This window comes from Argentina silus (assembly GCF_951799395.1).
Source record: "Argentina silus genome assembly, chromosome: 21".
Lineage (NCBI taxonomy): Eukaryota > Metazoa > Chordata > Actinopteri > Argentiniformes > Argentinidae > Argentina > Argentina silus.
Window position 1 is genome coordinate 4,240,209 of NC_139675.1, and position 13,882 is coordinate 4,254,090.

At 43.4% G+C, this 13,882-nt stretch overlaps 1 protein-coding gene across 1 annotated transcript; it reads right to left on the bottom strand.

The window, feature by feature from the left end:
- Positions 1-500: 500 nt before the first annotated feature.
- tmod1 (tropomodulin 1) lies at positions 501-11,335 on the bottom strand (the record flags this gene model as incomplete). The annotated part of the gene is made up of 9 exons (XM_083693381.1): positions 501-559; positions 2,316-2,460; positions 3,165-3,308; positions 3,545-3,652; positions 3,955-4,085; positions 4,905-4,994; positions 7,587-7,703; positions 9,176-9,332; positions 11,225-11,335. 9 exons carry the CDS (start codon positions 11,333-11,335, stop codon positions 501-503), a joined length of 1,062 nt encoding a protein of 353 aa, XP_083549507.1.
- Between the last annotated feature and the right edge of the window lie 2,547 nt (positions 11,336-13,882).

Here is a 13,882-nt window from a genome sequence, read left to right on the forward strand (position 1 = left end):
CTCACAATGACCAACAGTCATAACTGAAGTCATCTAACCAGTATCAGTACAAAAACTGTGAAAGAAAACATTTACAATAGTAGATAACTACATGCCTCTGGAGAGACAGGATTCACCAGAACCCCCCCCCCCTGTTCAAATGGAACCACGGCTCTGTTCCAATACTTCTGAAATATATCCTTCCTTCCTTCCTCCATCCCTTGAAGTAATCACTGATCTAGATAATTGGATAGGTGAAAAACAGGGTTTTCAAAGATCCTGTCAAGTCAGATGAGTTTGTTTGTCAAACTAATTAGTTTGTGAGAGATGTTTATTCCAAGGAAGAGAGAAAGGTAGGAAGGAAGGAAGGAAGGAAGGAAGAATGCACTTTAGAGGTATTTGACCAGGGCCCATCTCTGTCATGGTGGACGGTTGGAGTTGGGGTTGAAGCAGGGGCTTATTGTGGGAGTTAGGTTCGATGTGGAGGGGCGCGGCGCGGCGGGCAGCCCCGGCAGGGGAGGCTACACGTTTGACCGACACTTGGGGAAGATGGGCCCTCCTTCAAGCCTTCTCTTTCTTACTGTGGTAAGGAAGTTAGAGACAGAGAGAGAGAAAGAGAGAGAGAGAGGGAGAGAGAGAGAGAGAGAGGGAGAGAGAGAGAGAGGGAGGGAGGGAGATAGAGAGAGAGAGAGGGAGAGAGAGAGAGAGAGAGAGATATAGGGAGAGAGGAAGAGCAAGCACACATAAATTAGAGACGCAATGAAAACATTTCAACAAATTTGTCTAGACAGTGTCCTCTTGAACATTTTGTATAACCAAAAAAACCTACGTTTTAAATTAAGCAGAAGTGCTCGAAGAGAGAAATACAGTCAAGCAAAGCAGTTGTGTCCTGTGACCGTTTGCCTGATAGAGAGTTTTGAAGAGAATAGCCGGTCAATGTCACCTTCAAACCTTCCCCCCCATGTCACTGAAATTGTAAAAGCCAGAAGCGAGCGCCCGACAATGAAGACCTACTTAAGATCTTAAGAGCTACTAAAGAAGGGCACTGGTGGAGAGAGGAAGGAGGGGGGTGGAGAAGAGGAGAGGAAGACCCAGGTAGTCATGGATGGGCAAGAGACTGCTGAGGGAAGAGACTGCTGAAGGAAGAGACTGCTGAAGGAAGAGACTGCTGAAGGAAGAGACTGCTGAAGGAAGAGACTGCTGAAGGAAGAGACTGCTGAAGAAAGACTGCTGAAAAGGAAAGACTATTCATAAAATGGCTGTCTTTACTTGGACTTGCTCTTGAACTTTTTACCAAACGCCCTCTCCAACTCTGGCACGGACAGAGTGAGGGTAAAGGAACCGTCTGAGTCAGATCGAATAACCCGAGCTGTAACAAAACAGTGGCATACAGATAAATACATGCCCACCCATGTACACACACACACACACACACGCACGAGCACGCGCACACACACACACACACTACATTCACACACTACATACACACACACACACACACACACGATGACCGACACTAACTGTCTACAATGTGTGTGCCTTTCACATTCTAAAAGAAACGCTAATCATAATAATTTACAAGAGCAGCTCATGCATATCTTCTTGAGAAGAGTCATAAAATCATACAGACACACAGTATAATAATATTATTGATGTATGGAGCAATATTGATTATGCCATATGATTCAAGGAGATTCATACGAGGCTGATTTGTTTATTTGGGACAGAACACAGACCCGTAGTGCTCCTTTTATAAACAGCGTTATATTACTCATTACTGGTAGTGCCTCAGTGCCTGTTCACGGGAACACCAGTTCGGCTTTGATTCCAGAGAAGAGATCGAAACAGCAACAACAAGAATTTAACATGACTGGATTTGGCTCTGCCTGCTTGCCTTATTGAGTTACAGCAAAACGATGACGTACTGATGGGGCAGGTTCAGTTCCATGAGTGGGTTTTTTTTCTTCTTCTCCATTTCTTGGAAAGTTTATATTTAAAAAATGGTGTTATTCAAAGGTCTTAGGTGTGAGTGAGTGAGGGTTTCTGAGGATTGTACAAATGTGAGTAAGGATGTCATAAAATAGTGAGATGCCTGCAAAGAAAGACAGGGTGAGTGATGGAGGGACTTGGGTCTTAGAAAAGCGCTCTATGAATTCAATGTATTATTATTATTATTATTGTTATTATCAGTATTATTATTATTATTATTATTATCATTATCATTGTCGTTATTATGATTAGTATTATCATTATTATTATTGTTATTAATATTATTATTAGGATAGTTGCATTAGTGAATGAGTGGTACGGTAGCATGACTGGAACAAAGATCTCACCCAGGTCATTGTTGTTCATCATGGCGTTGGAGCCACGCAGTCGCGGGCCCTGCTGGGTGAAATGGTAGCCGAACTTCAGCAACGACGTGTTCTTCTCCAGCATACTGGCTATCTCCATCTCCACCTTGTTCCCCAAAGGCTGGCTCTGTTTTGAGACGGGGAGAGCGAGGAATCACATGCGTTACGACGCAGCATCATGACGATGAAGATGTTCAGCAACATTTGACTGAGTCCCCTTAGAGATAGTTGATAGATTGTTCAACTAACTATCAAGACGAAATGTTCAGCTAATTCCTTTGACCCTTAACCTAAACATAACCCTTAAACACCCTTCGAAAACACGGTCAAACTAAATCTAAATAACTGTCCAAATACCTGAAATCTATTCAACAAAATGGGGCCAACTATGTATGTCACATAAACAAATACAAAGCCCGGAGTAGTGACATTCTCCCTACTATGTTAGGAAATATTTCACTTGTTCGATGTACAGTAAAGACTTATGGCCATATTTAGTCTCTCATATGACAGTTTGGATTTAGCTTCTTTTTATTAATAATCTATCCTTCTGGAAAGAACTCCACACTTGTGCAAACGCTTCTCAGACCTGTTGAAGCGACCGTAATCCATCCGGAGAGTTGTGTTTATTAACACCATCACATCCTGTAAACTGAATATTTCTCGATAAGCTGTGTCTGCTAGCCAGTATAGGGCATCTGATAGGACGGCAGATTGAGAGATAATAAATAAATAAATAAATGAACAGACAGACAGACCAAGGATTCTGTTTCGGCACTCAAATGTTCCTGACAGACAGACAGACAGACAGACAGACCAACTAGTACCAACCTGGTTGTCAATCTTGAGTTCTAGGAGAGTTGTGTTGGACTGCAGGGCCTGTATCAGAGTCAGGATGCCTGCCCCTGTGATGAAGTTAGACTCCACGTTCAGGCTCTTCAGAGTGGTGTTGCCCTTCAGCATGTCTGCCAGGGCCTAATCCAGACAGAGCAACGAGGGACACTGAATCAAAAATATACTGGAAACATTAATGCCAAGCAAACAGTGGTTTCCAGGAATTTGCTGTCAGGTATATTAAAAACCGAAAAGCTAGCAATTTGCAATTTGATGCCGCGGCTGGGGGTATTTGAACATGAGTAGTGAGTTGAACCATGTGACCATCTGTAAAGTCTCCATAAAATATGTGAATCACCAATCAGTCAGTCACTCACAAAGGCTATGGGGTCATTACTCCTGGTTCCGACGATGCTCAGACGCTCTACGACCGTGTTCTCCTTCAGGACTTCTGCGTAGGCCTTCAGGACGGGCACTGGAATGTTCTAGAAAACAAAGGTGACAAGAAAATACTTTTCTCTCTTTAGTTTGTAGTGAACTATCGTTGCCACCGCTGTTTTCAGCTGTAAGGCCTCCATAACGGTGTAGCAGGGCTGTGCTGCTGTACAGACCTACACATTGGGTAGAGTAAAACAGGTGGTGGTGATAAAGCGATTTTGCCCTTGGATTTCCATAACACTGATGGCATTGACCCCGACCCTTGATTATCAACCATATCCTGTTTGACAGTATTACTGTACTGTGTTATATCATAAATCATGCATGTATTATCAATGGCCAGAATCACCTTGATGTTATTGAGGTTGACCTCCAGAAGGTCAGGGTCGTTCCTCTTCATCCTCTGCAGCGTCTCCTCAACATCGGTGGCGTTGGGCTGCTCGTCAGGGACAGGCTTATACTGGGTGCACTGGATAACACCTGCAGCAGGGAAACGCACGGCATACTATGAGTGCAAATCACACTCTTGTTTCAAGTTCCCGTTGGCTTCAAAGAAAATGGTTCATATTTCGACTAAATCTATTAATTCTCTACGATGCGGGGGGACTCGTTTGAAAAATCTATCACGAACTTCATTTAATTTTCAATGGGATGGCTCATTGTTTTTTCAAGTCCTTGCAAGTGCTGTAGAACAATCCAGACTGTTTTTGAGTGCCTATCTGTGCTATTTTGGAATCTCAGCATGTAGCCAACAGCCACACTCGCCTTAGATCTAATGGAATCAAGTTTACGGGGCAAGTAAGCAAAAAGCAAAACATCTCCTTTAAGAAACTCCATGACAACATAGAGACAGCATGTCAAGTAAAGGTAACCGTACAACAAATAGTTCAGATCAAAGACTAAGATTAACTATCAAGAATTATTAGGCGATATACAAACTTTAAAAGGTACAGTTTTCAATTGGAGCTATTTGTTCTGAAACGTTGCTCCATTTAGCTCTCTGTTGAACTCACTAAACAGCGCGTAGTAATGTGTGTAACACAATATAATAATTACTGATCAACGTAACTGGATCGTGCAAACAATTGAAAAAACAATAATTGTAAACAATTGAAGAAACAATAATTGTTAAATGTGTTAAAGTGATAAAAACAACTGTGTTCCATGCCAGTATCCAAACGACTGTAGTTCACATTTGTCTTGCCACTTGCAAGTTCACAACAAAGGATTACTGGAAGTATGATATAGGATAAACAGGTGAATCACATTAGGGCAGTTCCCAGGAGCTATCGCACTTACTGTTTAAACCTTGTTTGTTGACAATATTGCTGCTGGCCAGAGCTTCGTAGTACTGCTGGTTACTCATCAGTGTGTGCATGCCCAGGATGGCTGGAGGTGAAGGAGGAGAGATGGAGTGATAGGAAGAAAGGAGAGAAAAAACAGAGTATGAGGGAGAGAGAGGGAGGGAGGGAGAGAGAGAGAGAGAGAGAGAGTGAGAGAGAGAGAGAGAGAGAGGGAGGGAGGGAGAGAGAGAGAGAGAGAGAGAGAGAGAAAGAGAGAGAGAGAGAGAGTGAGAGAAAGAGAGAGAGAGAGAGAGAGAGAGACTGGGTCAAATGACGTGAACAGTGAGGAATAGATCCAAGGGAAGTTGGTGGGTGTGTGCCAACCCTTTCTTTACTTGGGATCATGTTTACTTGACCGACTCACCAGAGCAGAGACACACAGTAAGTGGGTCTTCCGAGCAGGTTCAAACTTAAAAACATCCCACACAAAAAACCATCAGCCCAGACATACAGTACATTTCACACAAAGCAATTCATATCACAGCACTGCGAAACACAAGAACAACCGCTGCGATGCAGATCACGATGAAGAGCATTGTTCAAGTAGCAATTGTCACTGTTGCAAATGTCACTCAATACAGACATTATTTCCCTGAGCTTGTACACCCTATAATGACAGTATAAAGAGTCTGGAGGACAGGCTCATTGTGATGCATGGAATGGAATCAGTGCTTGATACCATTCGTCATTCCATTCCATGCATCACAATGAGCCAGTCCTCCGATTTCTACCTCCACCAGCCTCCCCTGCTGTAGAAACACCTTGACTGTTGTATAGACTATGCATATTTTTTGGGGTTGTGTTATGTTCTGCGCCCTTGTCCAGCTGGTGGGTTCAGGTTTATTTGGTACAGCACCAAATGAATTGAGGCAAGCACAAATAAGAGTCAAAACAAGAGAGCCAAGAAGAAAGCAGAAAAACAGCAGAAAGCACTTAAAAAAACATCCAGCACATCTTTTCATCTGTCAAGGTGACGGAGTGTATGAGAACAGGCTGTTTTTACAGACACAAACAACAGAGAACAGGCTGTCCATTTTTAGTAGGCCACGGAACCAGTGAGTCATCTCGAGGAGACGGTATTATTAATTGCAAACCAATGAAGTACCCGGGAGGGCTGAATCGCTCCAGGCAAGCAAACCGTGAGGCACCATCTACTGCAACTCAGGAGTGGACAATCTAAACATGAAAGGGCCAGTCACCAAAATAGAATATTACACCAAAGATGGCTGCTGGTCCACTCACCATGGAGTTTTGATTTGATTTGATTTTTCTATGGGGCCAGCGTGGGTACAAGCTTACCTGCCCAACCCTGATCAAACTCATATCAAGTCACTTCATTTGGATAGTCCCCTGCAGATGGTTTACCAGATGTTCTAACTTAACTAACTAACTGTTCAACTGTCCACTAAACATGACCTCAACCTCTCCCCTTAGACCTAACCCTTACCCTGACCTTAAACTGAACCCTCAACCTAACCCTAACCATAGACGGAGATCAGGAAACTTGGAAGGAACTGAAAACCTGGAATATGTTACAAGTCTATGTATCCGGCCCATTCAAAAACTTGGGATTTTTTTTTACCCAAATCCCTAACCCTAGTAAACTGTCCCATGTCAACAGACTCGCAGTTCACCGTCTAGAAGATGCAGACGAACTACAGGGCACTATCCAAATAAAGTGGTGACAAACAAAGACGTGAAGAAAATGCTACGACAGGTTATGCGTGGGCAGGCACCTAGATACCCTGTCTATTTGTCCTATAGCCCGGAGGGAGTCCAGCAGGAGGAGACACTAACGGAGGGTATGATGAAGACGAGGAGAGGGTGATGAAGATGGAAGAAGATGATGGCAGGATGAGGGACACAGGGAGAGGAGGGGTGGGACGCTGGAGGAGACAGGAGAGTTAAATGAGAGCAGAAGGTTACTGATAGAGGAGAGATTGTGGTGGCTGTTTTTAGGACGAATACAACATTTCTTCACGCAAAGAGGACATTTTGTGTGAAGAAATGGTAGATGCTAAGTGGGATCCTCAGGTCAATCCTCACCCTTTTACCCTAACCATAACCCTTACCTAACTGTTTTAAATGTCCACTTCAATAGGGTGACGTCAGAGTCGGGCTGTCCCAAGTATCCCACTTAGCATTAACCGTGAGGAAATGGTGACAGGAAATAGGACAGAAATCGACACAAAGCCACTGGAGGTCTTGTAACCAAAAAGGTTATGCGGTCATTAAGGACCCCTCAAAATGATTCTGTAAGTGTCTACAGAACACAGAACATTGTTTTTAGATTATATAACACAGATTAGACACAGGTATAGCTCAAATGTGCACGCTGTACATTGAAAATCTGATCACACATTATATGTAAGGTATTCACCAACAGTATGTCTACTTCCATTGGTCAACGCAGAGAAATGTAAACAGACCAGTATGTTCAATTCACAATACAAATTCAATGTCTTTCAGAAATGTACGGAATGTAGGAGTGTCTGTAAATGCTCATGTGTGTGTTTGAGTGTTCCTGTGTGACTGGGAATGAGAGAGGAGAGAGGAAGGGAGGGAGGGAGGGAGGGAGGGAGAGAAAGAGAAAGAAATATATACAGTACTTTATATGCATGTGTATCTTTCTCCCTACCTGCGATGTCACAGAGTTCAGCATCACTAGCATTGGCCAGGGCTTCCTCCAGCTCCGGCTCCAGAGTCACATTCTCCATGATGGGGTCCACCACCTTCTTAGGCACCCAGGCTTTCCCTGGAGGACCAATGGGCCAGTTACTACATACAGTGTTAGTTACTACTATAGTAGATAGTATAGATAGTTACTACTCCTTTTCCAGTTGGTTTTCACCAACTGACCAATGGAAACGACGTCTGTAATATCACATTGCGTCACGCAGTCGTCAATCATGGCGGCTCTAAAAAGCCAGTCTCACAGGACAGAGGGGAGCGACTGTTACTCCCAGCCATCCCTGGCATCTGGCCGCCCTGCGTCATGGGCTACACCGCCTAACGACTCAGGATTAGCGTCTGTGAATGAACATGTGTGTGAAAAACCTGCGATGCGGAGTCAGGGATCTGGTCCCGGATCAGAAACTGTGTCCTCTCTGGGCCTGACAGCAGCTGAAGCCCTACCGGATCATCTGGTCTGGAGACAGTTGCTCATTCCATGTTCCAAGTCAGCTCACCTCACCTCACCTAGCCTCTGGCTGCCAGGATGTTCCTGCACCAGCCAGCTCAGTGGTGGCTGTCAGACCAGACTGACTGGTGCTCTATTCCAATCCTCCACTGTTTCCTTCAAATGTCCGTGATTAACCTCAAACCTTCACTCCAGTCGACACACCAAGTCAATTTCCGCATTATTTAGCAACTTCCACTTCCACAATTTCCAATAAGTGGATGTGGTTCAATTTGTGGCCAGAAATGTGGACCACATCCACTTCCATAACATTGGATGATTACAAAATAAACAGGAACACGTCTTCAAAAGTGTCTTGGTGTGTCGCCTGGGGTGAAGGTACAGTATGAAACTCTCCCTTCAAAAAGAATGTACTGTAACTGTGACTACCCTTGCTTACATCATTGCGTCCTATGCTTTTGAATCTGTGTGGGGGAGTGTGGGACAAGACACGAGCACACTTCAGGGGACGGGGTAGAGTATGGGACCGCAGCAGCAGAGACAGACTGCTGCTCAGCAGGCTCCGCCTCACCTGGTCTGGGCCTGGGAAGAGAATGGGCCAGTTGGCCGTGGGCCCTGACAGATAGGCAGGCTCAGTCAGAGTTATAGTGGCATATGTCCTGATAAAAGGACTCTGTGCCAGAGATTGGTCGGTTGGTTAAGCCCTTCCGTCTTCTGACCACACCCCTCTCGGCGCAGGGGGTTCCACCACCACCTTCTACACCATCCTTTTTCTTATGCATGCTAATTTCACGGACAAGCTTGCTTGATGAAGGTCGCGGGGACGGAAACGTCACGTTTTTAATACGAAGAGAAATAAAATTGTGTTGTTTTTTTTATTGAGAGAGTGTCACGGCTCTTCTATGAACATGCAGTGATTATTTATTTAAGGCAGCACCTCTTCTCTTCTCGTTTGAGCATGAAACCCTCTTCCATGACACTTTTATTAAGGAAATGTGAAAATGATGCAAGGGGCATGGATGCTAGCTTTCTGTGATGTACATTTGACAAAATTCTTATCTACAGGAGTATCTGGATGGGCCTCCTACCTCTCTTCTCCCCGGTGAAGGGCACAAGGTCCTCCTTGTCGGGATGCTCATTGGCCTGCTTCTCCAGGTGGGCGAGCAGGTTGTCTCTCTCAAAGCTTCCTGTGGGGGCCTTCTTGGTCTGGTCCTTCTGCCTCATGCCGGCAGGTAACAGGGCATTCTAGAAGGAAAAAGTCACCCAAATTGTCAACATTATAGAGTGCCAAGGGTGACTTTATTCACCAGAAATTACGCATGAATTGTGATGCTTAATTGTGTAGCCAATAAAAGTATTGCTGCTTGGTAAATACCACATAAAACACTTGGCACTTTAGGTGGTGAGTGTTCCGGAATTCTTTGGCAGTTGGTGATTTAAGTTTAACTTCTCCTATGCCGACCTTGTTAGACGACTTCAGGTGGGCAAAAAGCCTTTTTCTGGTCAACATAGCATTCTAACCACACCAGGAACTCTTTAATTAGCACAGTGGATAGGAGACAAAATAAAAAATATATGCCAAATCACGCTCCCTGCAGTATGATACATCTAAGTGCCTTTGTAGATTGAAGGCAGCCTGACAACGCTGTTGTTGTTCTGGTGTTTGTATTTTATACCTTTACAAGTTTTATCTGAAGTCACATTCAAATAATTTGACATACTGTGCCATTCCCCTAGCCCCCTCTCTTAGCTGTATACCAAAACAAGTTGTGGGCCAAAAAAACTGAAAAACTAACTGAGCATTAATTCATATTTAATCATATTACTCATGCATGTACAGTAAGCTTTTGGTTTTACATACACAGCAGGCCTCCAAGAAACTACTTACCCTCGTAGACAGTGTTGATGTCTCAAAAGCACAGACATAAATACGAATTAGCATATCTGCTAGCGGAACGTCAAACCTAAATAAACAGTTAAAAGAGAGCCTGAAATAGAGATCCACATAGCCAGATATGGTGGTATCTTTGTTGTGGTAAATATTAACTGCAAGACCTTTATTGTCACTATCCAAGTATAGAACAGAGACAGTTCCCAGACCCGTTAAACACTATACTGTAGCTATTCTTAGTGCAAAATCAGGTCCATATAGACTGATACCTTATCTTAGCTCTCAGCACCTACACATGCATGGGTACTAACATGCCACACAGTAGTCATACATCAGTCTGACTCCTAAACATGGCTATTACCACAAATATATGACTTCCGAAAGGCAAGGACTTTACACACTTGAAAACGTAGGTTCTTTCACATACACACTGATACTACCCACGCACTAAGGCACACACTAATGCACACACTACAGGAACTCACAAGTGCGCACACCACACACACACACACACACACACACACACACACACACACACACACACACACACACACACACCCACACCCACACACACACACACACCCACACACACACACACAAAAAGCCATGCTAGCTCACTTGGCATGGCTAGCTTCCAGCTTTTATGAGCTGTCGCCCATTAATCATGACCCTATTACTGGTTCTGTCAACACCTCTACAGATGATGAACAATCATGGATACAAACACAGCCACAAGTAGCCACATAAAGTCATAAATATCAGCTGAGATCGTATCCCAACTTCAGCCAACTTCACAAAACTCTCACATGAAAGTTAGCTTGTAGCTCTCACTTGAAAGTTATGTTTGTGCATGTTGAGTGGTTTTAAGCATTGGGTTTGATGTGATTAATGTGTTTTACCTTACTGCTTACAGCATACTGGCCCAGGCCTTTTCAGGCCATTCTAAATAGCATACAAAAACTAAATGTTATAATGATAAATGTAATACACCTGTATGTCAGGATCTTTTAAAATGTAAATATTCAGCCCCTTTTTGATTTTTTACCAAGTTAACAAATCATGTTGACAGCAACAACCTGGGGAAGAGTTGCAGGGAGGTGGGATTCATTCTGGCTGAGATCTACTCCCACACTTGGATATTCGATCGTGATACAGTGATTTAATGCATACTGGCATGGCCCCAACCCCAACCTTTTTCCAGCAACTCTGCCTGAAAGGTCATAAAAAAGATAAAACCATAACTTACGTCAGGGTCTAACTCTTCCAGTTCATCCTCCAGCCTCTGCAGCTCCTCCTCAGAGAGCTTCTTCAGCAGTTCGTCCTCGTCCACATCCCTGTAATCCTTCTTAAAGGACATGACGGCACAACCCGATCACAGCGGCCGACCTCCCCCCGACAAAACAGACGAAAGGAAACACAGTGCCTGGCGAGGCCCTGGGAGGAAGTCTGTAGGCATCAACAACAACAGCAAAAATACACAAGTTGATCAACACAGCTCCGGAGCCCACCCCCACCCCCAACATGTGTTAGTTCTAGGCTAGAACAACATGAGCAAACCCAGGGGGATACTGTAGAACTGAGTATCACTTTGCTATTTTATGCCGTTCGATAATCATCTGCAAACTAAACAACTTCACTGGCAATAGTAGCATTGCGAGATGAGCATTTGTTTAGCACATAAAAGTGGACCCTTGACCCAGATTCAGACTGATATGTGTTGCTTGGCGTTTTCAAATGTTGGGGGAATGTTTGTAACTGGTGTCATGAAATGTTAACATAGGCCTTATGAGCTGTGTACAGCGGTAGGCCCAACACTTACACTTAACACCAAAAGTTGGGCATCACTGTCTTGAGATCATATATACCCATCCACCCCCGCCCCGACCAGACCCCCACCACTCCGCTAGCATCATGGTGGAGAGAGAGGAGTTGAAGGTCTGTGGGTCAAACTGCAAAGCCTTCCCTGCCTTCTAAACCCCAGTGGGGGACAGCTGATAGAAACAGCTCCCCTGTCACTCCCGGGGCACTAAGGGAGGGAGGAGTTATTTATAGGCCGGCTGCTGCTATAACGATGCAATACCATGGATCAAATCAGAGCCCTGCGTTCAGGCATCATAGCTCAGCGGGTTTACCCGTCGCCTATAACTACTTTAGGCCTACTACTAGTATTAGCACTTCGAAAGGAACATAATGTATGAAAAGTGCTTCAAAAATAAAGTAGACTTTATTACTATTCTCATGCAACAAACCGTAAGGCATATGGTATGCTACACTTTGAACGTATACATATGCGTTGCTGATGTTAAACATGAATCTGTTGTCAGAAGCGCATGTTTTAATGTTTCAACGCGTTCATCAATCAGCTATGAAGACGGCAAACTAAAGAAAGACGCTATGTGAGGACTGAGGAACACTGTGTGTGGGGGGCTGTCTGTCTGCACTGAAGTTGAAGTTAAGCAGACAGTACAATAGAACAGTTTTTCTCCTAAGAGGTACATGTAGGCCAGTATTCTATTTGAGCAACAAAGTTATTAGTATTGTACTGCAAAGTTAAAGTAAGATTAGGCCAGGATTTAAAACAATGGGCACTGTCACTCCATAGCAGAGTACTTGACAGATCAAATGCATAAACATATACCAGTAATTTTTCTTTTGATTATTAAAATAATGAATTGCTATTGGTAAAAAACTAAATGTTTGAGTAGTGTTTCAGTAGTTTTAACACCCCCTGGGTAACACATCATTGAAAGCGTCGGTGAGGGTCAGGGTCTTAGTATGTTACATGCCAAAATCCTTAAAATGTTATCATGTATGTCTTAAGACAGCACAGACTCACGTTGTCAAGATGAAGTCCGCTATTGCAAGTGGATATTTCAATATTCCCGTACCTCTTCCACTGCTTATCCAAATCTATTTATAGCAAACGGGTCCCGCGTTGTGACAGACGAATACTTTGACCAGATATGGTTTCTTCTCGGGCCAGTCGAGTCACACTATTGGGTCGCTTCATACAAAGAAAACTAACAACTAACTAACAAAAACGTTCATGGCACGCACGGATATCCTCGAATGTTGACAACCCGGGCTGAAATGAAATAGTCAACTTTCCTTTCAACTTGTCTTTCAGTGGTTTGCGTACTGTGTGTAACTCCCTCAAAGGCAAAGTAAACTTTTCGGTACACCCCCTCGCTGGCCTGCCACTCCAGTGATGTCATTGCTTCGGTCCAAGGCGAGCGCGCATATAACAATAAATAATAATAATACCTTTATTTGTATAGCGCTTTTCTAAACAACTGCTAACTGTGCTGTATATTTCGCTCTTCAAAATAACATTCGGACCCGTCGACCAATAAATTCTCTCAATGCTAATACCTAATGTAATCCTCTATTTTTTCCATTCTTACGAAAGTAAATATATTTATGGAACACATTCCGAATGTAGGGAACATTTAATGAAATTAACAAAACGCATGGACATGGAAATAATATTTGTTATCCCACTCATAACAGTAATTTCGAATGAGAACAGAAGATAATGCCTTCCAAGCACAAAACTTTGTATAACTCTACATTCACTCAATTTCGCCATTTTCTTTTATAAGTACTGTGAGATCATGCAAAAAGCAAAACAACTGCACAGATTCAAATCAATCTCAAGCATTTCAACATCCAATGCATCAGAAAAAAGGAAACAAATAAAGTATAACACAAAAACACAACCACAAATTAAATTAGTAAAGAGATAAATGGCTTAACTGATTTCGTGCAAAGGACAAAAGCTGGTGCTAAATAACTGCAAATGGAGATTGAAAACGGAACAATGCACCTGGCTCTGGAATAAGATATATATTTTTAGACACACACAGACACAGACACAGATACCCCCTCCCGACAATAGCCTAGC